This window comes from Bombyx mandarina, chromosome 05 (genome assembly GCF_030267445.1).
Source record: "Bombyx mandarina strain Sakado chromosome 05, ASM3026744v2".
Taxonomy (NCBI): Eukaryota; Metazoa; Arthropoda; class Insecta; order Lepidoptera; family Bombycidae; genus Bombyx; species Bombyx mandarina.
The window spans coordinates 3,919,967-3,944,355 of record NC_143212.1 but is presented as its reverse complement, the minus strand read 5'-3'; the positions used below and the strand labels follow the sequence as shown (position 1 = coordinate 3,944,355).

At 38.7% G+C, this 24,389-nt stretch overlaps 2 protein-coding genes across 8 annotated transcripts in view; both read right to left on the bottom strand.

Annotated features, from left to right (window-relative positions):
* Positions 1-3,516: 3,516 nt before the first annotated feature.
* LOC114246041 (uncharacterized) lies at positions 3,517-17,632 on the bottom strand. 6 transcript variants are annotated; one of them, XM_089727325.1, is made up of 17 exons: positions 17,113-17,632; positions 16,658-16,892; positions 16,161-16,310; positions 15,451-15,534; positions 15,059-15,115; positions 14,117-14,201; positions 12,506-12,632; positions 11,041-11,165; positions 10,354-10,440; positions 9,883-10,011; positions 8,437-8,541; positions 8,035-8,150; positions 7,464-7,966; positions 6,580-6,756; positions 5,821-5,946; positions 5,687-5,726; positions 3,517-4,508 (listed from the first exon to the last, which is right to left on the bottom strand). In XM_089727325.1, the coding sequence occupies exons 1-17, from the start codon at positions 17,225-17,227 to the stop codon at positions 4,319-4,321; spliced, it is 2,451 nt and encodes an 816-aa protein (XP_089583451.1). In that variant the 5' UTR covers positions 17,228-17,632; the 3' UTR covers positions 3,517-4,318. The 6 variants fall into 6 exon arrangements, with proteins under 6 accessions (XP_089583451.1, XP_089583452.1, XP_089583453.1 ...); XM_089727326.1 differs by having other exon boundaries at positions 8,449-8,541; XM_089727327.1 differs by having other exon boundaries at positions 8,461-8,541.
* A 132-nt stretch (positions 17,633-17,764) lies between these two features.
* HisT (Histamine transporter) overlaps positions 17,765-24,389 on the bottom strand; it is a 77,901-nt gene continuing 71,276 nt past the window's right edge. For both annotated transcript variants that reach the window (XM_028178342.2, XM_028178343.2), the window contains exon 7: positions 17,765-24,319. In XM_028178342.2, the coding sequence (XP_028034143.2) occupies positions 24,158-24,319 (162 nt within the window). In that variant the 3' untranslated portion in view covers positions 17,765-24,157. The remainder of the gene's footprint in view (positions 24,320-24,389) is intronic.

Genomic DNA, 24,389 nt, shown 5'->3' with positions numbered 1-24,389 from the left:
TAAAAAAAAGTATTTTAAGAAATTGTCCCATTGACTGTCGCTTCGTATTTTTAAAACGTGTTTTGTTTTGACATAGGTACGTCGAATTTCTCGAACTAGTGGTCCCGCAGTAGTCGAAATTCGACTATAATTAACTGAAATTATAAGTTTCAACATTATTATGGTCCTATTGTTACAGATTTCGCCAAGACTACACTATAGACAAATACTCGTAATATTAAAGATAAACAATACTAACCTATTCTCAATTTGACTACAGACTTTAAGCAATAACAAAAGTTTGACAATAAATATGTGTGTGTGTGTGTCAAATACATGGTAGTGTGTGTAATGTTTTCTTTATTGAATTAATGTATCTTTTATGCATTATTTTTAAAAAAATATTAGCATTGTGCACTTCTTCTATATATTCTCTATAAGTACGGAAAATTTCACACTCCTCCGTCCGCGCAATTTTCGTAACAAGGGATACAAAGTTTTTGTTTCACGTATTAATATATAGATAAGCCGTTTGTTTTATTGTATTTTCAAGAAAACGATTTTAAATAATACGATACCTACCTAGTGTTTTTGGTTATTTGTAAGATAGGTAAATTGTACACTGAAACCTTTTGTAAAGACAATTTTGTGCCCTGTTTACGTGCGAATCTACCCAAAAAGCCAAAAAGGCCCATCAATTACTAGCGTAACGTTCAACCCAGGTACACCGCCAGACCTACCAACGAGATGGTCTGACAATGAGATTGAAAGGTTAGCAAACTCATCGAGTGCGGATTTAATAGGCTTAACCGACATTTTTGCAACTTTACAAGAGAGCCATTTAATGGTTAAAATTTGGAAAAAATACATTAACAAAAAAAAAACTTTTTCAGCTATGTATGAATGCTGTAAACTTAATTAAAGTTCAATTAAAAAAATATTATGATGCAAATACCAAATTAAACGGACCTTTAATTACAAAGATAAATGTCGCGTATTAAGCGAAATCTCGCTTATACGAAATATATTACATCGGTATATTATTAATATACCTGTCTCTTTTTAAAATAACTACAACTTATAGAAATCCTGTGGTGTGTTTTCTAAATTATTATTATTATTTTTATTATTATTAATTATTTTCTTAATGAATAAATTTTAACAATTTTCAGATAGACGTTTGTCTTCCGTGATTGAAAATTGTGAAATTTTAGAAACTATAATAAAGTGAACAGAAAATACCGTTTTTTTTTGTTATACCTAATGTGCGAAAACTTACGACGCCTATGCCATTCTTCACGCGCGGGCAGGACGTAAAGGACCTCGGGATAGGATATTGGTCCTTGGGATATAGGTCTTGAAAGAGTTATGCGATTTAGTATGGAGGATGCGACAGCCGTTAGTTATTATATCTTATAATCGACACCTATGGGATGTCAATCACGTGGCTGGGGTGACGAGATCCTCACTTTGATGTACTCCGATAATCGATTAAAAACGAAGCGACCTTCTTACCCATAAATTACCGAAATCTTTATTTATAAAGTATATTTGGTAATCGCAATCTTCAAGTGTCGCTGCGGATGATAGCGAGCGAATGGCCTGATGGCCGGTGGTCATTTAATCGTAGGCCTAATAGCGAACTTGGTAGAATGGAAACCCATTATTTCAATGTAAGTGAACATTTTGGTCACGTATTTCAGTTTGTGTCAAAACTTTTCTTTTCGTAACTATCAATAATATTAAGTTGTTGTTGTCAGTATAAAAATAAAGAAACTGTTTTTGTTCCTTTTACAAAATTTCCATAACATAACAAAGGAGTAAATGTATTTTTGTTACTGATTCTAGTAAAATTTCTATGGCTCCTATAGTCTGTCATTAGGTATAATATAGGCAATTAATAACGAATTGTAATTAATCGATTATTTCTGAATTTTCGATATTTACGATAGTGGTCCCTATATTTTATTAAACTAGTAAATTAAAATACGAATTATTTTAATGTTAGTACTAAATATTTATTTAGAGGGTTCAATCACAAATCGATTATTATTCACTACACGTATTGTAATCGATTTTCTGAAATATAATTTCACACGATATTTTTTTACTATTTTCATCACGATTTAATCAGTTCTATATCTTTTTTTTAAAGTTAGTTTAAATATTTTCAAATATTTGTTCTGTATCGAAAACATAAAAATTTCGCGCGCGTTCTACGTATGGAAACAATATGTTCGTGTGTTCATATTGTGTTGTTAGGGAGTTTTTATGCGATTATGTACACGTGAGACGGGGGTCAAATGAGGTCGGTTGCGAAACATTTTCAATTACAAGATTACGAAACTGTCGCGTCGTACGAGTCGCGCGCGGGATCCACGCGTCCGCGGGCAGCAACTATTGCACTAAGACTGGATACTACACGCGTTTATTTTGATCGGTTAGACGTCTGATTTATTAGTTCCGAAGCTTATTCTCAATGAGGCATCCACGTTGAGGTGCCAGTGGAGTCCGGTGGGTGTCTTGCGAGTCGTGACGCCGTGAGCTTATCCTCTGAAAGCTTGTATACGTACGTTTATTTTTAAAAATAGACACGCAGCCCTGCAGAGTATATGAAGTGTATGCGCGGCTAATTAGAGTCAGGTCATTCTGGCTTCGCATGTTTTATTTATTGTTTAGATGGGTGGAAGAGCTCACGGCCCACCTGATGATAAGTGGTTACCGGAGCTCATAGACATGTGCAATGTAAATGGCGCCACCCAAGCAAGTCGTCGTGGCCTAAAGGATAAAACATCTGGTGCATTCCTTTGACTTCCACAGTGAAGGAATAACATCGTGTAGTAATAATCAAACGCGCAAATTATAATTTGCGTAATTACTGGAGGTAAGACCTCTTGTGAGTTCGCACGGGTAGGTACCACTATCCTGCTTATTTCTGCCGTGAAGCAGTAATGCGTTTCGGTTTGAAGGGTAGGGCAGCCGTTGTAAATATACTGAGACTTTAGTTAGAACTTGTATCTCAAGGTGGGTGGCGCGTTAACGTTGTAGATGTCTATGGGCTCCAGTAACCGCTTAACACCAGGTAGGCTGTGAGCTCGTCCACCCATATAAGCAATAAAAAAAATCCCACGGTCCACTTGATATATGCGATTATCATAAGTATATTGAAATAATTATGAATATGATATATATTTCCACGGCCGGCTCGCGAATTCAGAAGTTTGAAGTTTCATTGGAATAACATTATATATGAAAAGAGTGAGCTTAAAGTCACGCTGTGTTTGGTGTTTATAATTCTACTATACTCGGGTGTACACACGCAAACACACACACACACACACACACACACACACACACACACCCACACACACATACCCCCCCACACGCACGCACGCACGCTATGTTCGCACTTGTGCTCAACATGACGCGGCTGGAGACAATTAAGAGACTAATAAGTTTTAGCCCCCGTTGGCCCGTACGTTTGTGATACTTACCCTTACGACACCGATGCTTAATGAAATCCAAATGAGAATCTTCCGCATATTTTTTTTATTATTTTCAAATTACAACTCAAAAGGAAACAATTGTGTATCTTCAAAATAAAAAGTAACGTAAGATTAAAGATTAAAGATTATAATAAAGATAGATAAGAAAAAAAGATTAAAACTAGAACACTGGATATGACCGAGCTAGATTATGTTTAAATCTTAGGAACAATTATTCGTCTCTATTATTAAATTTATACTTAAGACTATATTTAAACATATATATTTTATCGTACAAAAATGGCAGTAGTATACAAAAACTAATATTTATATTTGGAATAGATCTAGAAACTAGCGACATCTTGTAGCGGATGCCCCTAAGCTTATATGTTGTTAAAATTAAGGCATTTAAATATTGTATTAAGTAAACACAGAAAATAATAAATCACACAAGTTTTTATTTGTTTTAGACAAATTGATTAAATTTTATCAATTTATGATTTTTGAAAATTTACTAAATTCTTCGTTTTAAATAAAGTATAGGATAGGTAATATGTTACTGCCATCTACAGGAGCAATGAGAAACTAATCGAAGCGAAGCCATCTAGCGGCCGACACCCGTAAACATTTTTGTTGAGTGCTTGAGTTGCTTATCTGTAACTAATTTATGTGTATTATTGATGGACTTTTACCCTTTACCCAAATAGGGGTTCAAATCTCATAAATAGTACTAGTATTAAATAATTAATTATTTATAAGTAAGCTTTTTAATTTTAAGCTACAACTTTGTGTTACAAACATTGTGTTATAAATCGAGTTAGATTTGGATTAAATGGCTTTATTATTATTTATTATTATCTATGGACTGGAGTACTCCGCGTCCGGTCACCAGCCAGTGCTCCAGTGCGCAGGCGTGGCGGTGGCGGGGCGGGGGCGGGGGCGCGGGCGGGGGGCGCGGCGCCCCGCAGCCGCCGACAGAGGGCCAGCTCGGCGCCGATCGCCCTCAGCGTCGCTTCCATTCTCTGCGGTGACGTTCCTTCGACACTAAAATGTTCAATTACTGAATTACTAGACCCCCATTAGTCGAAATTCGACTATACTTAATTAATTGAAATTATAAGCTTGAACATTATTATGGTTCTATTGTTAAAGACTATTAAGTTTCTATAATCACAGATTTCGCCAGGACTACACTATAGACATATAGTATTACAAAATCAAAAATATTAACTGATTCTTAATTTGACCACAGACTTTAAGGAATAAGAACAGTTTGACTATAAAAAAAATATAGTATGCATGCGTGTGTGTGTCAAATACATGGTAGTGTGTGTAATATATTTTTTTATTTTTTTTTATTTAATGTCTTTTATATTCACAATTTCCACATTTTTAAATCCACAAAAGCATTAGCATCCTGCACTCCTTCGCTATATTCCTTATAAGTGTGGGAATTTTCATACTCCTCCGTCTGTGTTGTTTTCGTAAAAAAGGTACAAAGTGTTTGCTTCATGTATTAATAATATTAATATATAGATTACTATATTATTCATACTGTAAAATTTAACAAAATGTCTGATACAACGCTACTAAAAACTCAAGATAATTGAGTTAAACAGATAATTCTCGGCCGAAGCGAGTATAAACTACCGGCCTAATCAGTAACTAAGCTAAAAATGAACACTTGTGGTGTACTGTGTTAAAATTTGATGAGCCCGCATTGTAACGCGAAAACGCTTTATTGAAATTTTTGCTACATTGCGTGCAATTAAAAAACTTTAATGAAATTTAGCTGTGGTCGAAGTCGTTTGCTTGGTGGAGTCTGGGCATTTTGGGAAGGGGCGCTCGCGGAGCCCAGATCAACGCTGCACAGGTCAGCAGTGAGAGAGCTTTTTTTTTCCTACCTTTTCTGATGGTCTTGAGAGATTTAACGTAACCCTACAAGTAGGTGAGCTCACGGGGCTCAAACCTGACGACGTTGCTAACACGAACCCTAGCAAGAGCCGTGCTTCGCAGACTCTACCGCCGGATTGGAAACGCGACCCACTGAGAAGATCCGGCGAGAAACTCAGTGGGCTGTGTCTGTGGGTTAATTTACTCGCCGAGCCCTTCGTCCAATGCTTGAGGAACATAAAAGCACCGTTAGTGGATCGGAAGGATCCGAAATGACGTTATCCAATTCCGTCAAGTGTGTTCGGGGTCCAGAGGTCAACTTTACTTACGGCTCATAAATAGGTTTCTCGCCTTCCGATAACTTCCTCCCTGAAAATTAAATTGATTACTTGTAGTCAATGCTGTGGGGTCGCAGCGACTTGTGTCGGTACATATTAATGAATGCCGAGTGTCGCGTACTCACTGACGTCACAAGTGGGTAGTTCCCCTTCGCTCACGGAGGAGGGGGTGGGGGGCGCGGCGCACGACCCCCCCGGCCAGTTCTGCGGCGGCTCTTCACCCGGAGACAGCGTGAGACGAGAACTCTTGTCTGAAAACAATATATACTCATCGATGAACATTTACATTCAGAAATGGATAACTCAAAGAAAGTGATGGATAGCTTTCCCCTTTTTCCCACAAGGCTAATCGCGACGCCATTGCTCGCTTTACAGTCTACTGTTGTATAATCTGTGATCAGGGTCGCGTATGTTCATCTTCCTGAGACTGAATTAACTTTGTCTTAAAACTTAACTTGAAAGGCGTCGTGGCCTAAAGGATAAGACGTCCGGTGCATTCGTATCTAGCGATGCACCGGTGTTCGAATCCCGCAGGCGGGTACCAATTTTTCTAATGAAATACGTACTTATGAAATCTTCACGATTGACTTCCACGGTGAAGGAATAACATCGTGTTATAAAAATCAAACCCGCAAAATTATAATTTGCATAATTACTGGTAGGACCTCTTGTGAATCCGCACGGGTAGGTACCACCACCCCGCCTGTTTCCGCCGTTTCGGTATGAAGGGTGGGGCAGCCGTTGTGACTATACTGAGACCTTAGAACTGATATCTCAAGGTGGGTGGCGCATTTACGTTGTAGATGTCTATGGGTTCTAGTAACCACTTAACACGAGGTGGCTTGTGAGCTCGTCCACCCATCTAAGTAATAAAAAAATGTTACCGTCTCCCTCTGTGGGCAAGTCCGTGAGGTCGGATATCTCGCAGTCGGTGTCGTGGTCCACTGAGTAAGTGTGGTGCTTCGCTGAAGAGCGGCGCACGCTGTACGTGCGAGGACTCTCTCCTGGTGTCTGGAGACCAGCTTGTTCCTCTATGAGTTGCTTCTGGGGTGATGTTCCACCTGTACATTTTTTTTTAATATTATCTTGGTTGTTTCACATATTTTTTTAATTTAACCTAAAACAATTCATAGGTTTCTCGTCGATGATATGAAATATAAATTAACTAGCTTTTGCCCGCGACTTCGTTTAAGTAGAAAGTGGAAATATTTTTGAATAATAGAATGTTATGGTACTATTTAAGGTACCAAAGCCACGCTTTTTAACCGACTTCAACAGAGGAAGTTATCAATTCGAGGATAATTTTTTATCTATGTAATACATGTTCACCGATTTCTCGAGAAAGTTTGAACCGATTTTGATAAGAGTAGACTTCTCGAATTGTCCTGTAATCATCAAGATCTGATGATGGGATCCTGGAGAAATCCAGAAAAATCTATAATTGTCAATTCAAATCGGACCAGTAGTTCTTGAGATTAGCACGTACAAACAAACAAACAAACAAACTCTTCAGCTTTATAATATAAAAATAAATTAATATATCTAAGTATCTTTTTCGGATATGCTTCCCAGTTTTAAATATTTTTTTCAATAATACCCTCAAACCACTGTTTAAAGCTATTGGATATAAAATGTCTATATTCCAAAAGCCTAATCGTTCCTACATCTTGTACGTGACGTCCAAAATTCATTTGTCAGTAATTCTCGTATTAAATTTTGAACGAACAAACAAAAGTTTATGATTTAACTTATAGTTTCTTTCGCTCACCAAATATCTCATCTCCTTTATTTTCTTGTGTTAGATTTCGTTTTTTCAGTACAATGTTAGTAGCAGCACCCTTGCTCCGATCGCGGCTACTGTCTCCATCGAGTGGACTTTCATTAGTATCTTTAATGTTATGATGAGCTTTTGGCAAACTTTTACGATTCGCATCAGCTTCATCCATGAGTGCATCGTCGCTTATGGAGTACGTGTTACCATCAAAACTAGTTTTCGTAATGTTGTCCTTGTCTTCATCTCCTTCTGCTTGTTGAAGACTATTTACTTCTGTATAATCCTCTGCTATTCTCTCTATCGCCGGTCTGTGCCCAGATGAGGTCGATGAGGTCAGTTGAGGTCGGACAGCGCCACGGTTGTCGAGGGAGCCACTAGCTCCCGCGATGGGACAGATCAGTCTCGGTATCTGCGAGTGACCGCAGCCGTTCTTATTCGGTTTATCGCTGTTCGTATCTATGTACACGTTTTCATTTCGCGGAGTTGGGTCGGCGAGTCTGAAATTGCGCAACAGCTTTTAATGCGTGACGTCATTGGATCACAGGTCATTGAAAAACGTATTTACCGGTTTTGACGATAAGGTTCATATTCGATTGTCTGCCCCCTTGATTCGCTCTCAATTTGATTATCTGTACCGGCTGGTGTCAATGGTCGATCCTCTTCCTTAGTCGCCATGTTGACCTGCAACACGAGAAATTAATAATAAACAAACTATTAATATAGCATTAAGTGCATTCAATGGCTGAGTTGCGAGTACACTAAAGTAGAATGTATTGACGAGCTTATGAACACATATACACACATGCACACACACACACACACACACACACACATTCACGCACGTACACGAACACACACGCGCACGTGAACGCACACGCACGTACACATGCACACACACACGCGCACATGCCACACATGCATTATACACAGCTAAAAAATTAACACTTATGTAGTCTTAAAGATGTACCGAGGATCTTACAGTGGGACTCACTGCGGATATCCTGACTCCGTCCAACTCAGTTTGCAGGTCTATTATCTTCTTCATCAGCTCTTGATTGAGTTTGTTCAGCGGCTGGAAAACAAAATTACAGTTTGGACTAATATCGTGGAATGCACTGAATATATTTTAGGTCAACGACCTGACGTGACGACGGCTAGTTGAGTGCGGGACGGGGGGAGACACGGGTAAACTACCCTCGGTTTTTTTTTTGTTGTTTAGATGGATGGACGAGCTCACAGCCCACCTGATGTTAAGTGGTTACTGGAGCCCATAGACATCTACAACGTAGATGCGTCACCCACCTCGAGATATAAGTTCTAAGGTCTCAGTATAGTTACAACAGCTGCCCCACCCTTCGAACCGAAACGCATTACTGCTTCACGGCGGAAATAGGCGGGGTGGTGGTACCTATCAGTGCGGACTCCCAAGAGGTCCTACCACCAGTGATTACGCAAATTATAATTTTGCGGGTTTGATCGTGAACATTTGTTGAGTACGTATTTCATTAGAAAAATTGGTACCCGCCTGCGGGATTCGAACACCGGTGCATCGCTAGATACGAATGCACCGGACGTCTTATCCTTTAGGCCACGACGCCTTCGACGACGGGTACTACTCCTTCCACATGATTCGTCCTCTTTTACTGCTCGGACCTGAAGCCGCAGGCGGGAACCAAGTTTTCTGATGAAATCCGTACTTAAAAAATGTTCAAGGTTAACTTCCACGGAGAAGGAATAACATCGTGTAATAAAAATCAAACCAAGGCAAGAAACACGTGTGGCCCTCGGGGAATGCTGCGGTAAAGCTATTGCATAGCATTTTTTATCAACGTATGCAATTATAATTAAACAATAATAATGTAATATTAAAACAATAATAACATAAGAGCACACTATATTTATAAAAATTAACAAAAGCAAAACATTAACCGTCCCCTTCACACTCATAAGCTAGACCGCGCGAGAGAGAGATGGGCAGACTTTTCATGATGGGCATGCAGTGCGACGTCACGCCACGCGCTTATTCACAAACCCTACACAAGCGCAACGTGTGAATGTGTTGAACGCGAGCTACATGGTAGGCGGAGTGGGGTGTTAGGTTTTACTTTCGTTACGGAATTTCTTGATTCGGTCGCCGCGCTGAAAGCCCGCAATAAAAGCTATGCAATAACTTAAAAAAATTGCGTAATTATTGGTGATAGGACCTCTTGTGTGTCCGCACGTGTAGGTACCACCAACCTGCCTAATTCGCCCGTGAAGCAGAAATCTTAGAACTCATGTTTTAAGGTGGGTGGCGACATTTACATTGTTGATATTGCCTATAGGTTATGTCTCCGGTAGCCATCTAATGCCAAACGGGCCGTGAACTCGTTCACCCTTGAATGCAATGAACTACAAAAATAAATCTTATTACCTTATCATCGACACTGTCATTGCTCCTGTTCGCATCCACATAGCCCGAGTCGTCTGCTCCCTCCCAGGGCTTCCCCTCGTCTTTGCCCATCGGATCGCAGGGCCCGGTGGGGGATGACTGTGCTTCCAGCTGTAAAATTGAAGGGGACCTCAGTGGGGTGCTCTCAACTGACTTCGGTCTTTGTCTCTATCTCGCGTCCAGTAAGGCGCAGCGTGTGTCCAGAGTGCTTGCTGCTACACACCGTCCAGCTTCGGAAGGAACTCCCTCTTTGAGCCCCCACTCGTGTTGACAATCACGTCATGCCTAACGAGGCTTGCAGAGAGTACTCGCTTAGGTCCATAAGCAACTGTAACCACTCACCATAAGGGTACGCTCGTTTCCCTATACAAGGCTAATATAAAAAGATCAATCTTCTTCGGAGTTGAAATAATTTAAAATATTTAAGGACTCCGTAGTCCGTCAGGTACTCACTGTCGACGGCGGGTCTGCAGGTTCGAGGACCAGGCGTGGCGATTGGAATCTATCGAGGGTCTGTTTTAACAACTCTTGTCTATTGTCCTGGAAATGAAAATGGTATTCGTCAGAAACGGTTTCCCTTTCGTCTTGTTCTTATCTAGACAAAAAACAAATCACGCATGTAACACGCATGTCACGCAATGTAACTCAATCAAAATGAAGGGTTAACGCCCGGCGGAGTCGCGCCACGTGACGAGCTACCGTTCAGAATACGAAAATTCTATAACTGTAGCGTTTTGTGGTGAGCTCGTAAAAGTAACTTTTCTGTTCTGTCCACCGGGCTCCGTGAGGTGGGGGCGGCTCCTCATCGTTTTGCGGGGTCTCAACGTGGAACTTTTACTAATCATTTAGTTACACACACTGTATCAGTCACACACCTCCGTAGGCCCTGCTGGTAGGAACCGTTAGAATTGTATAATTACTAAACGAATCCTAGTGATGTCATATCAACTGATAGCTGTCACTCGCTTAGAATATGTCAATGTCAACTGTAGCGACAACTACAGTTGACATTGACATATTCTAATCTCTCTTTGCCTATGACCACTGACCCGAAATGTGTATCGCTCTTGCAAATAAAAATCATTGAAATCTCCGTCTTTTCATCCAGAACCCAGACGACATACTCCAACAGGAACTCACATAGATGGTGGCCAGGTGGTCCTGTATGCAGTCGGCGAGCAGGCCAGCGCGGCGGGCGGCCCGCACGCGCGTCTCCAGCTCGGCGACCTTCCTCCTCTCTACCGACAGCTGCAACGCCAGCTCGCCTAGGGTAACCGAGCACATTGAAAGCTGACCCGGTAGACTTCGTAGTGCCTCAATCGATAAATAAAAGATCTCAACTTTTGTATAAAATAAACTTAAATCATACACATCCCACAATACTTGTTTCTACATCGTTAGCTCAACGCTTCTATGGCTTCCTAAGTAGCTTCGTATACAATAAAATCAATAAGCTGATCAATATATACCCCATGACACAGACCCAATGCAAACATGCACTAACAAATTGGCTTCACGACCTAGACTACGAACAAACAGAGAACTTACTCCAGACTGTGAAGTAATCTGCTTTTTTGTTTTTGAACCCAATTAATCAATTAATTATTTATACCTATGTAATAGTAATAATAAACACGCATAGATGCAGATACTCACACATACACAATACAACATGCATGCGCGCACACGCTCATATATACACACACTCACACACAAATACACACACGCATAATGACCTTAAATGATAACACCTAATGATCTCTCAACACTAGTCCGCAGCATCTGTTCACGACTTAACCTAACCTAATCTATCTTAAGAAGGGGGGAGCCTGGAGATCAGTAATACAGGTCTTTGAACCTAGTACAGACTTCAGCTCTTTCAAAGGCTTACAAAATAAATTATAAGGTTAATTTCCATTTGTATTTGTACTATACCTTTAAGAGAGAAATAAATAAATTATTATTATTTTCATATGTTTCCCCTTTCTCAGTTCAGTCTGTCAACAGAGCCGGTGGAACTGTATATACGGGCTTTTGGCCAAGTAATATACATTAGTTATGAGTCAATAATTATGCTAGTTTTTATTGCGTGTAGTAAATTTGGTTTTCTTCAAGCTGCAGGAACTTTCTCACTATTCTGCATGTGTTTAGGATAGCTGCCTTTTGTAGTGAGATAAATATGTTATCTTTTAAATCTAGAAGCTTTAAGCTGTTGTGGATGTGGTTTGGGACAACTAAAGTGGATTATTATTATTATTATTAAACGAAAAACAAAATTGTTGTTTTTTATTTAATTCCGAGCATTTTCATATTTATCTATCTTTTAAACCTTCTCTAGCCTTCCACAAATAATTCAAGACAAAAATTAGCCGAATCGGTCCAGCCCTTCTCGAGTTTTAGCGAGACTAACAAACAGCAATTAATTTTGATATATATAGATAGATAGATAGATAGATAGATGACAAAACAGCTAACTGATCGTTCAAGTGGTCCTTCGACCGTTTCCTAACTAACCCCACCCGTTTTGGTACATGCGGTCAAAGTCTTCTTTATAACATATAGGTATTATGTACAATGAAAGCTATGAAGTAAAAGCGTGACCGACGGCTGTGGGCCTCCGCGGCTCGGCAGGCGGCCTGCAGCAGGCGGGCACCTTCCTCCCGCGCACCCCGGCTCTCCGTCTCCAAGTTGCTGATGCGTATCGCGTAGTCTTCACGTGCAGCTGATAGCTCCTGCGAACGGAAACGTGTGCGAGAGATTTATAACAAATAAGCTCTTTTTTTTTTCTACCAAAGCTGAGAGCCTTGAGAGGCTATATCAGCGTAGCCTTAACTAGTACGTGAGCTCACGGGGCTCAAACCTGATGATGTTGCTAACACGAACCCTAGCAAGAGCCGTGCTTCGCAGAATCTACCACCGAATCGGAAACGCGACCCACTGAGAAGATCCGGCGAGAAACTCAGTGGGCTGTGTCTGAGGGTTAATTTACTCGTCGAGCCCTTCGTCGCAAGCAACGGGTTCGACGAGAACGATGACCGGCCTCATGTTTATTACATCGTCTCAAACTTTTTCGTCTGTGTGTTGCATGTCGCGTGACGGTCAGCCGCGGAGCAGGGATAAAGTGAAAGGCGCTCGTCAGAGCAGCCAAGGCCAATATTGCGATGCCTATATTTCGCAGCAGCTGACCGTGTAGTGTATAGACCATTACTCATTTCTGCCAGTGCTCCACGCTATTATGTTTGTTTTTCTCAGTGTGTAAATGTTGTTTGTCAGAATTAAATGTCTATAATGTGAAAAAGTTTTTATTTTTTATTGCTTAGATGGATGGACGAGCTCACAGCCCACCTGATGTTAAGTGGTTACTGGAGCCCATAGACATCTACAATGTAAATGCGCCACCCACCTCGAGATATAAGTTCTAAGGTCTCAGTATAGTTACAACGGCTACCCCACCCTTCGAACCAAAACGCATTATTGCTTCACGGCGGAAATAGGCGGGGTGGTGGTACCTACCCGTGCGGACTCCCAAGAGGTCCTACCACCAGTATAATTCCACTTTTACCGTGATTTCATAAAACCACACAATCCTTTTTTTGTTGACGCGCGTTATAAAAAAGCCTCTGCTTAATGATATTGTTACGCGCTGGGGTTCGGGATAAATAAAATTCTAGTTAAATAATAATATTCTAATATGCTTTTTCTAATTTTAATTGTAATAAAATTCTAGTTCCCTAGTAATAGAATTCAACATTTAGAACACGTCAAACACTTCACAAACACTCTAAAATTCTCAATTCGCTTCTGCCGCTTCGCTTCAGGTAATCCGATCGCTGTTTCGCTTCGATTAGTTCCGATTACTAACTGACTGCGTGCCATCTCTGCAACGCTTTTATAGTCGATACGACATCTCTAGAATTATCAAGAATATTCCACAAAAGTCGAGTAACATTTCTTTTTTAGTTGCTTATATGGGGTGTTTTCGCTATCTGACAATAGATGGCATTGTACGTCTCGAGCGTTCTAGGTGCTACTAGATCCTTCGATATTCGTTCAGCTGTTCGGCGATAGATGGCGTTACCGATGTAACAATATTACCGAAATCAATGAAACAATAAGGTTTGTTAACGTTATTAGAGAGCGAATAATCGGCCCCCGGTGGGGTTGCAGAGGCCCCTAATAAGGTCGCGGCGGTAACCTTGCGTCAAAACTGGCATACCTTATCCAAATGAACGATTCTCTGTTTTAGTTCTTCAATCAACGTCCGGCATCTATTGTGGTTGCACTGTTGTTCCGGACGGTCACTAGAATAAAACGTAAAATTATGTAACTTTAAAACGACTGTCGCTAAATCGATTATATACAGGGTGTCTCGAAATTCAACGATAAGTCGGTACCGGTGTATGGTCGCGTCAATAACTACCAATGTTGTTGTGATCCTACCTATGCTGATAGCCTTGGGAGGCTATTTCAGCTTCACCCTAACGTGTGTAGGTGAGCTCACGGGGCTCAAACCGAAGTGTTGCTACCACTGAGCCTAGTAAGAGCAGTGCTTCGCAGAATCTACCACCAGATCGGAAACGCGACCCACTGAGAAGATCCGGCGAGAAACTCAGTGGGCTGTGTCTGTGGGTTAATTTACTCGCCGAGCCGTTCGTCGCAAGCGACGGGTTCGGCGATGACGGTGACCGGGTAACGACCCATGGAAAAATAATAAAAAAATCCAGCTCTTTTTTTTACAAAGTTACATTAACTTTTTTGAAAAATGTTGTAATTTGATACCCTACACCCTACTGTGGGCAGCAGCGTTCTCTGAGTACTGTGCCAGGGTACTGCCAACGCTATCATCCTGCCTCATCGTGGTCGGTGCTGTCACGCTGTCGCATTTTCCACCACCCACGGTTTCTTTCCCCTATCTAAGCTGATGGTCTTGAGAGGCCATTTCAGCGTAACCCTAACAAGTAGGTGAGCTCACGGGGCTCAAACCTGACGACGTTGCTAACACGAACCCTAGCAAGAGCAGTGCATCGCAGAATCTACCACCGGATCAGAAATGCGACCCACCGAGGAGATCTGGCAAGAAACTCGGTGAGCTGTGTCTGAGGGTGAGGTTTGTGAAGGTAAGTTTGTGGTTACTGTTAAATAATGAAATAAACATTACACTTTTTCCGGTACCTCATCTTCGGTATCCACAGTGCTGTTGGAATGGGCTGACTCACTAGAAAAAAAATTAAACAATAATAAGCTCATCTGCTTAATTAACTGATAATGAGATACCTAAAAACTTTGATTACATTTTTTTTGTTCATTATCTGTATCCACTAAGCACCATTTGGGATTGTTAGGTCTAACTTTATTAGTAAAAAAAAATACAAGCAGAGCAAACAGTACAGGAAGCTACTAGGGACGATGAAAAGGTGGAGTCTAACTGTCGCATCATAGATGGTACTCCATGAGTGGCAGCAACATGAGCCACTAAACTAAATAATTTTAAACTTTATAACTTAAATGAAACGTAACTTTCATGCTAAATAATGTCCATTAATTACTTACTTCGGTATATTTATACATGATACGGCAGCAGATTTTAAATTTGTATCACTTATCTTTAGACACAAAGCTCTAGTTGACGCATTTCTGAAAAAAAAAAAATCATTTCTGTTACTGACAAAATATAGCATTTCTACCGTTACGTTCCATTTTTATAATATGGTGTCCAATATGTTCAAGATTCACTACCATGTCGAAGAAGTAATATCGTGCAGTTTATTTAAAACCACAACAATTCATAAAAACTGATTAAATTATGTACACATCTGCCATTAACACTAATGTTTCTGGTAATATTAATAAAAATTTCTGGTATAAAGGGTTATACAATTCATTTAAGACATCAACCCCATGGCTCCCATTGTGGGGTAGATTTAACTTCTTACTGACGGAAGGATGTCTTGTGAGTTCCCACCATCATGTCTCTTTTTGCCATGAAGCAGTAATGCGTTTCAGTTTGAAGGGCAGGGCAGCCGTTGTACTGTTAAAAGTGAGACCTTAGAACTCATGTCTCATGGTGGGTGGCGGCATTTACGTTGTAGATGTCTATGGGCTCCAACTTAACACTAGGTGGGCCGTGAGCTCTTCCCAAAAATAAAAATAAAACATTCTGATGTTTATCGGCTCCAGTAGCCACTTAATGTGTAGTATGCCATAACACATCTATCAATCTACAACAATATAAACATGATGTTTACAGTTAAACAACTCACTTCAAAGAATTAGTAGGAATCACAGAACATCTTGTACAGCGAGCTTGTAGCGGACTTCTCTTAGTAAACTGTTTAGCTGAACACAGCCTCATGTTTAAAAGGCGAACCCTTTCACATAATCTGGTATTTTCTCTTTTTAACTCAACGATTCTGGAATAATTATTCCATTAGTGATGTAATAAAACACTCAATATTCCCCAGCAGTTTTGCAGAGACATTTTATCATTTCAATATCACACAGTGCAACATTGCTTGGCTAAAGAATAAAAAGTAGTAAGGGAAATTATTTTAAAATTAATATCTAACAATTAATTCTTCTTTCAATAAATTACATTTTCCTATAGTTTAATACATTCATAAACAAAAGTGAATAAATAATATAGAAAGGTATTAAGTATATTATAATTTTTGAACCTCATACTGTTAATGTGCTCGTTCCTTCTTAATATCAATAATTATTGGGCATAATAACATTTTCTTAAATGAACCTTACTAACAGTTCCTTCTGCTCGTTGACCATCACTTTAACAGACCGACAACAATCATTTTGTTCCTTGCCATATATATTTTTTCGAGCTGTTGACAGCCTTTGAACTTTTGTGTTCAATATTTTGATGGTGTCTCGCTGTTCATTGACAGTTTTCTTCAAGCTCACGTTATTGTCGAGAAGGGCAAAGTAAAGATCTTCCAACTCTCGCTTACTTAACTTTGTCGGGCATGTTCTGTAGAGTTCTATTCGGAAATGTAATTTACATTTTAATAATTGTTTTTCTATGACCAACTTGAAAATAATGGAACAACTTGAAAGTTGTAAACTTCAAGTTTACTTTTAAGATAGCACTAATATTAAAGTAAGGTTGTTGCTATAAACCACTACATAGTAGCTCAATAAAAATGAAAATCCCTAATTAAAATATGTTTGATCAAGATAAAAAAATTAATTATTACCTACCAAATTTAACCAATCCCAGAAAAAAAAATCTGATCATTATAATTTTTTGATCATAATAAATATGTACCTCTCTCAGATCTCGAAGTGTGAGTTTTACAAACGATATCTCGTCCATTTTGCTCTGTATTATTACAATTCATCGTTTAAATGAAAAATTATTCTTCGATCGAACAAAATTTAGATCATTCTTGTGAAATTATTTGCAGTCATTTAAATGACACATTCCGACAAATGGATTAAGGGATAGACAAAGCATTCATGGCTATTTAACTGTATTTTAAATTCAACATCGTATAATATATGTACTCTAAAACAATATACAGATAACAATTCGCATTTCATTATGACAACAATAATAACCACATTATGCACCCACAAATATATTAAGTGTATAATCTATGGCACCCACTATCAACCCGATTATCTACAAAATTGCCGCCATGGTAACCGTGGAAATTCCAATAAACAACATTTACCCGATTGACAGGCAAAATGTATCCTTCGTCCATACACTAAAAACTCACTTCTCTAGTGTGTTGTTTGAGTTTGACAGGGTTTTTCAAATGCACGAATTTGAAAGGCAAAAGAAAATCCCCAATAAATCCCGACAATTTAACGTTGCATAAATTTAAGGAATTTGACAAAAAAAAACTTTTCACCAACAACGATTTTATTAAGATATATAGCTACATTAACACTTGCACCCAGAAACTGGAATGTCTTAATAATCATAGTATACCTAAAATTATAATTAAAAAAGCTTCTGCTTCCAATGCTATTATAAACTGATAGATTCTTGTGTTGCATAAATTAAATTTCATGTAAGATGATCTTTTAGAACATTATTTTCAGATTATTACAATTATTTCAATACAGCTGGCCTAATTGTGTTTGGTTTAAGTAAACCAGACTGGTTTTATTTTCTTTTGTCAACTATTAGCTTAGTAGATAAAAGATTCCAAAAATATTACATTATTGTAAATTATTAGACTACATAAAGCAATACTATTTTGGGATAGTCATTACCTTAGGTATTTATACCTATAATAGGATATGCATGGCTAGGTAATTTGGTTTTCAAGTAAGTTTTGATACTTAACTTAAAATTATATCTATTTAAAAAGACTATTCTCTACTTAAACACATAGTTGTGACAAAACACCACTTATATTATCGTTTGTTGTGAATACCGAGCCGCTTTTTTTATCAGATTAAATAGGAATTTAGTAAATCTATCGTTATCGATAAATTAGCTATGGTCTATGACCCTTCCATCTAGGTACTTTATTCCCGTCACGACGCAATCATACATCCCTCTCTAAAGAGAGAGATAGCCATTTGTCTGTCTATTGCAGTCAAGCGAAGTACTGTCTCAGGTTGAGTGGTGCCTTTCAAACTAATTTAATAGGGTGACACGAATGAGGCGCGGTGACCTTATTTGCTGACCAAGTCTCTCTCGCTCTCTATTAAAAAAAAACAGTACAGTTTTTCACAACATTATTCAATTTAATATTATGTATGAAAATAAAAATGAACACACCGTCGTTGTGTTGAAAATGCCTGTTTTGCGCAAAAAATACAAGCACTCTTCTTTTTATTACCTACGTATAAAATTTAGTGAACTAGTGGTATAATAGTGAAGATCTTGAAGTCTCCACGAAGACTGCCAATGGTATAACAGATTTAAAACAACGACAATGCAAATTTTAGTAACAACCGCTAAAGTATTAAAGCGAAAATTATATTCACTATGATCACAGTCTAAAGCAGAAAATCTACTTAGGTATCTTAATTTTCAAAACCATTTTTTTTATAATTACATATTTTATTTTAAAACTGATTATTTTTCAAAGGGTTTTGATTAGTATTAATGTTATTTATAATAACTGGGTTTAAATTAAAATAAATAAGTAACAATTTCGGTTATTTTGAAATAAATACTTAAGAAAAAAATTATAATTAACGAGATTACGTGAAAAATAGGTAATAATTAGCACAAAATAATATAAGAGACGGAGATAGGTTACTGTCGCCCATGGACTTCAGCAATGCCAAGGACAGAGCAAAGCCGCTGCGTTTAAAGGCAATAAATAAATAAATAAATATTATCTGTGTTGTGAATTTAGTCACTTTTACCGCATTCAATCAAAGAAATGTAACAAAAAAGCCAATACAGTCAAACCTGGGTAAGTGAGAAAACTCTATAAGTGAGAAAACTCTATAAGTGAGAGTAATAGTCAGGACCCGTCATTTTAAGCTCCCAAAACCTCTATTAGCGAGAAACAGAAACCTCTGTAAGAGAGAGTCGTTTTTCCCTCATGGACCTCCGTAAGTGAGACTGCTACTTATCTATACCTCTATAAGCGACAGTCGAGCTTTATTTATTTATATTATTTAGGAGGAACAAATGACAAAACAAATTACAAATTTAACATCTGCTATTTTATAACTCATTCTTAACCATCTACCATTGTTTTTGTATTGTTTTCTCGTCAATATTGAACCCATTCCATTTCGTGGAACTAAGACAGGAATACATTCGAACTTGCTGTGACTTGTTATTGCTGTGTACCTCTATAAGAGATAAACGCTACCCATGTACCTGCATTAGCGAGAAACTCGGGTTAGTGAGAAACCTCTATAAGCGAGAATGAGATTGTGCTCCCTTGAACTCTCGCTTGTCCAGGTTTGACTGTACCAAATTCATAGACGCCAAACTATCACCGCTATTGTAAAAAGACAAACATGTTTATTAAGTAGATTCGAATTCATGGTTTTTGATGATTTATTCTAATTTGCTTTGTAGATTACGTAGGTATTAGTAGTAGTAACAGGATGAAAATTACAATAATAATAAGCACAGGCAGATAGCGTATATTTTCTTTTGATATTTTGGGTACCTATCTCTTAATATACATACTCGCATAGAGCGTTAGTTGTTACTGTCATCGAACGTTGGTCGATGAGTTTTGTACTCTTTACATTGCGGTGTCATTAAATATTAAATTTAATTTTTGGTTGAATTGTAATTTCAATCTATCAGCCCACAGACGTCCACTGCTGGACATAGTCCTTCCCCAAGCCTCGTCACAACAACCGGCCCTGCGCTACCTGCATCAAGCGGATCTCCGCGAGCCTCAATAGGTAATCAGTCCATCTTGTGGGAGACCTACCCACGCTGCTAATTTCATAATTGCAGTTAATTATTACCGTTATTAGTATTATGTATTAAGCGGTAGGCAGTGGCTTGGCTCTGCCCCTGGCATCGCTGAAGTCCATGGGCGACGGTAATCACTCACCATCAGGTGGGCCGTGTGCTCAACTGCCTACAAGGGCAATAAAAAAAAAACAGTTTCTACTATTAGACATTTTGGGATTGCGCTTTGAATGTTTAAGCATTTAGAATCGAATACACTCCATCGGAAATACAACAATATATTCCTTAGCTAAATTAAGCATAAATATATGTTATTAGAAATTAAACAAATAAGGCTATAGATACATTACTGAGTTTTTATAGCATTCATTTTATATTTTCAAATTTCAAACATATAAGCCCCTGAAATTTGTTACAAAGTTCTGTCGCAACAGTCGATTGCTAAATGCACAACACAAAGGAACACACAAATAGGTACTCATACGAAAAAAAACTAAGGAACCTTTAAGGTTACATACATTTCTATGAAACTTACATCTAAGCCTGTTAATTCTAAAAAAACGATATTTATAAATACAAAAATTACTAGAATAACATGTGTAAGAGAATTCCAGGAAATGAAACACGGCAGGATACATAAAAACCGGGATTGAATAAAAAAAAAATCGTAATGTCGACATTTGAATTGCACGCAGTGTATTACAACTAGAGATCAGCCGTTGCGTGGGGTCGACGACCTTACGCAACTGACGCGGATGTGCGTCCTCCAGCTACTTTTGCTGTGCTTAGTGTTATTTTAATTTAAAAGCGCCTCGGCTTTATGATCGTATTCCCTGTGCATTATGAACCTACTTATTAAACTATTTGAATTAGCAAATAGCACTCACTAGGTACTAGATAGCTAGCGAATAAGTTAGCGGCTTCATTTATCAATACCAAATGATCACAGACATTAATGCAAATGAGAAAAGACATCGGTAAAGCCATCATTGGGTATAACTGTTAAACTATTACTGGAATGTTTTCCAAAAATTCCTTATGAATCTTTTATTTAGAACAAATACTTTTTTAATGTTAACAAATGTTTTCAAAGAAAATGTTCTTCAAAAAGAAAAACTTCTTCGGGGCTCCGTAGAAAAAAATCTGATTTCTCATATGAAATCGTATAGTTTCGTCTCAAATGTCAGTTTTTGTTCGTATACACGCAGATATTTTTACTTATTTACTGCTTAAACGGGTGTATGAGCTCACGGTCCAATGTGGTCTTAAATTGCTACCGGAGCCCATAGACATCTACAACGTAAATGCCGCCAACCACCTTGAGATATGAGTTCTAAGGTCTCAGTTGTTTACAGTACAACGGCTGCCCCACCCTTCAAACCGAAACGTATAACTGCTTCACGGCAGAAATAGGCAGGTGGTGGTACCTACCCGTCCGGACTCACAAGACGTCGTACTACCACATGTTCGGGCCGGTGTCGATTTGGTAACGCGAGCTATAACGTTTTGACAATGCTCAATAATCATAAATACTCTCGTAGCTGCTAAATTACTTTACGATCATTCTAAGTTCTGCGTAAACATCTATCACAAAATATCTTCATACATTATCTAAAGACACACGTTTTATTGTCACAGTTGCACTTTGGGTTTTTTGGAACGAAGTTCCTTATCGCGCGTTGTGAAAAGGGGCTATACGGAAAAAATTCTGACGAAAAGTTGTCACGACACTTTTTGGATCCGTCATTCTGACCAATCAACGTGTAGGCGCTTATCGCGTGACATTGCTCGTATCCGATTGGTCCGCGTAATGAGTACAATTTCTCGAGATAGCGTTTCAACAATAGTAATTTAGTTCATAGTATTGTTTTTTTCTTCTTCATAATGCCGTAAATTATTATTATAACTTAAAAAAAAAAATTACAATTCCTTCACTAATTAATCGAAAGGAACTTCGTTCCATCCGGGTGTCCCTTGACACCTCTGAAGTTTCGTTTTTTTTATTTATTTATTTATTTAATACTATAAATATTACTCGTATATCTATAACATTCAAGACGTATCGTAGATTCAATACAATAAGTTAATATACAGGCTTCATAGGCCTATTTGTAACAAGAATAATTATATGACGTTTATTTTATAGGATCTTGAAGTTCAGAAGACATTTTAATTAACAAATATTATTGTTCGTACTATGCTGTTCAGTTAGTAATGATTTTCTTTGAATTCACTATTTGTATTCATTTTGTATTCAATATTTATTTGAAAATTAAACAAGTTAGATGTTTGATAATATTGCGGGCTACACACTAAAGAAACGGTTTGATATTTCTCTGATTTTGTTTTAATTTATATAGGTTATTATTTCTCCCGGAGAAACGTTTTGCGTGTTGGTGCGCGGATGGTTAAAACCAATAATAATCAATCCCGCTTCTTAACCAGAACGTCTGTGTGCTTAGTGCGAGTTGTTTAACGTTCTCGATAGCGTAAAAGTTAACTTGAATTTGTATGCAGTTGGAACAGCGCCCCTAGCGGCAAACGTAGGCAAACATCAACCTTATTAACCTACAAGGCTTTTTATGTAAGTATCGAGGACTTCAAATCATTGTAGTATTTAAAGAAAAACTTGTAATAATTATGAAACTGTTTCATTAAAATGTCTCCAAACTTTTTTATACATATTATCTTCTATTGGGCCTACAGTGTCCGTGTCGTCACCACGGCATGGTACATCACAGAAGAATATAAGAACTCTGTCTGTTGACGAAGCTATATTAATATCACTAAATGCCTAGTTAATTTTTCACAACAGGTAACATTACGATCGAAGAACAAACTAGAATACTGCTTAGGTTCCCTCGTATAGTTAGGGTAATGATAATATTAACAGGCGAAAGCTTATTTGTTTTCAGCGTCATTTAGTATTTTAACAGTGTAACCATTTACAGTTCAGAAATTACAAATAACCAATTTGGGCCAAAATACTTTTCGAGGTTATAATTTAAGGTATCTGTAATGTTCTTTTTAAATTATTCCAAACGTGAAGCGTATCAATATAACCGTTATCTTAAGCGGCCTACACACGACCCTAAAATCAGTGGCGATATCGGGACAGCAGTGGTGGGGATAATTGTCCCTAAATCGTGAGCTCACCCGAAGCGATTTTAGAGTTTAGGTTAAACAATAAAAACCGATTACGATTTGCCTATACACGAGGTGATTTAGACTCGCCGCGCACTAGGCAGCCTGGTTGCGGCAGCCAGATGAATATATGGCGTTGTATAGGAGCCCGCGCACATAAGCAGCCCGGAACTCTTGGCTGTGCGCGGCCAGAGCGAGTGTTGGCGAATGTATGTGGCTCCGGTAGTCCCCGCGCACTTGCTGTAAGAGCCAATGCATATTCGTTTTGCCAAATGTACAGTATGCTTGTACAATCTCTTGTATTTAAAAAAATACCGGTTTGGATATGTATGAACATCTTTAAAATAGTTATAGAATAAGACTTTTGAATGTTGTTCTGGAAAAAAAGAGAATGAATCCAGTGTCTTTTCTTTGCTTTGCGTTTTTTACAAGATAAAATCCAAATCGCTCGACGAAAAGATCATAAATTGGCGTCGATTGGCTGATATGACTGGCTGCTCAAATATTTCGGTTGCCGCAGCCAGGTTGCCTAGTGCGCGGGGAGCCTTAGGGTCCTCCCCACCACTGTCGCAATCGCAATTGATTTTAAGGTCGTCTGTAGGCCCCATGAGCCAACCTCTTTAGTTGAAAGCAATATATGCCTTAGGTCTCGTCTTTCAAGGAAATTTAATAACGAAATTATTGACTTGCGTTCCAAAATGGCGCTTAAAACAGATCGCGTTTGACCGCACGCGGGGGCCTCGTTCAGGCCTTGTTCTGTGCCGCCTGGCGCCGCAGGTCCGAGCGGATGGCGGCGGTGACGGCGGCGCCGAGCGCCAGCAGCGCGCACAGCGTGAGGTTGGCCCAGCGGTCGCCGACCTCGTCCAGCATCCAGCCGTACAGCAGCGTCGTCAGTATACCGAACACCTGGACAAATATACACTAAAATAAGACGAATGTTCCCGAACAACCTGACACCGCCGCGCCGTGCTATTAA

Coding starts and splice junctions, on each gene's coding strand:
- LOC114246041 (XM_089727325.1), bottom strand. CDS start 17,227: ATGGACGAGATATCGTTTGTAAAACTCACACTTCGAGATCTGAGAGAG. Junction 15,535..16,160: donor ATTCCTACTAATTCTTTGAA/GTGAGTTGTTTA, acceptor TTTTTTTTTCAG/AAATGCGTCAACTAGAGCTT. Junction 15,116..15,450: donor TCATGTATAAATATACCGAA/GTAAGTAATTAA, acceptor TTTTTTTTCTAG/TGAGTCAGCCCATTCCAACA.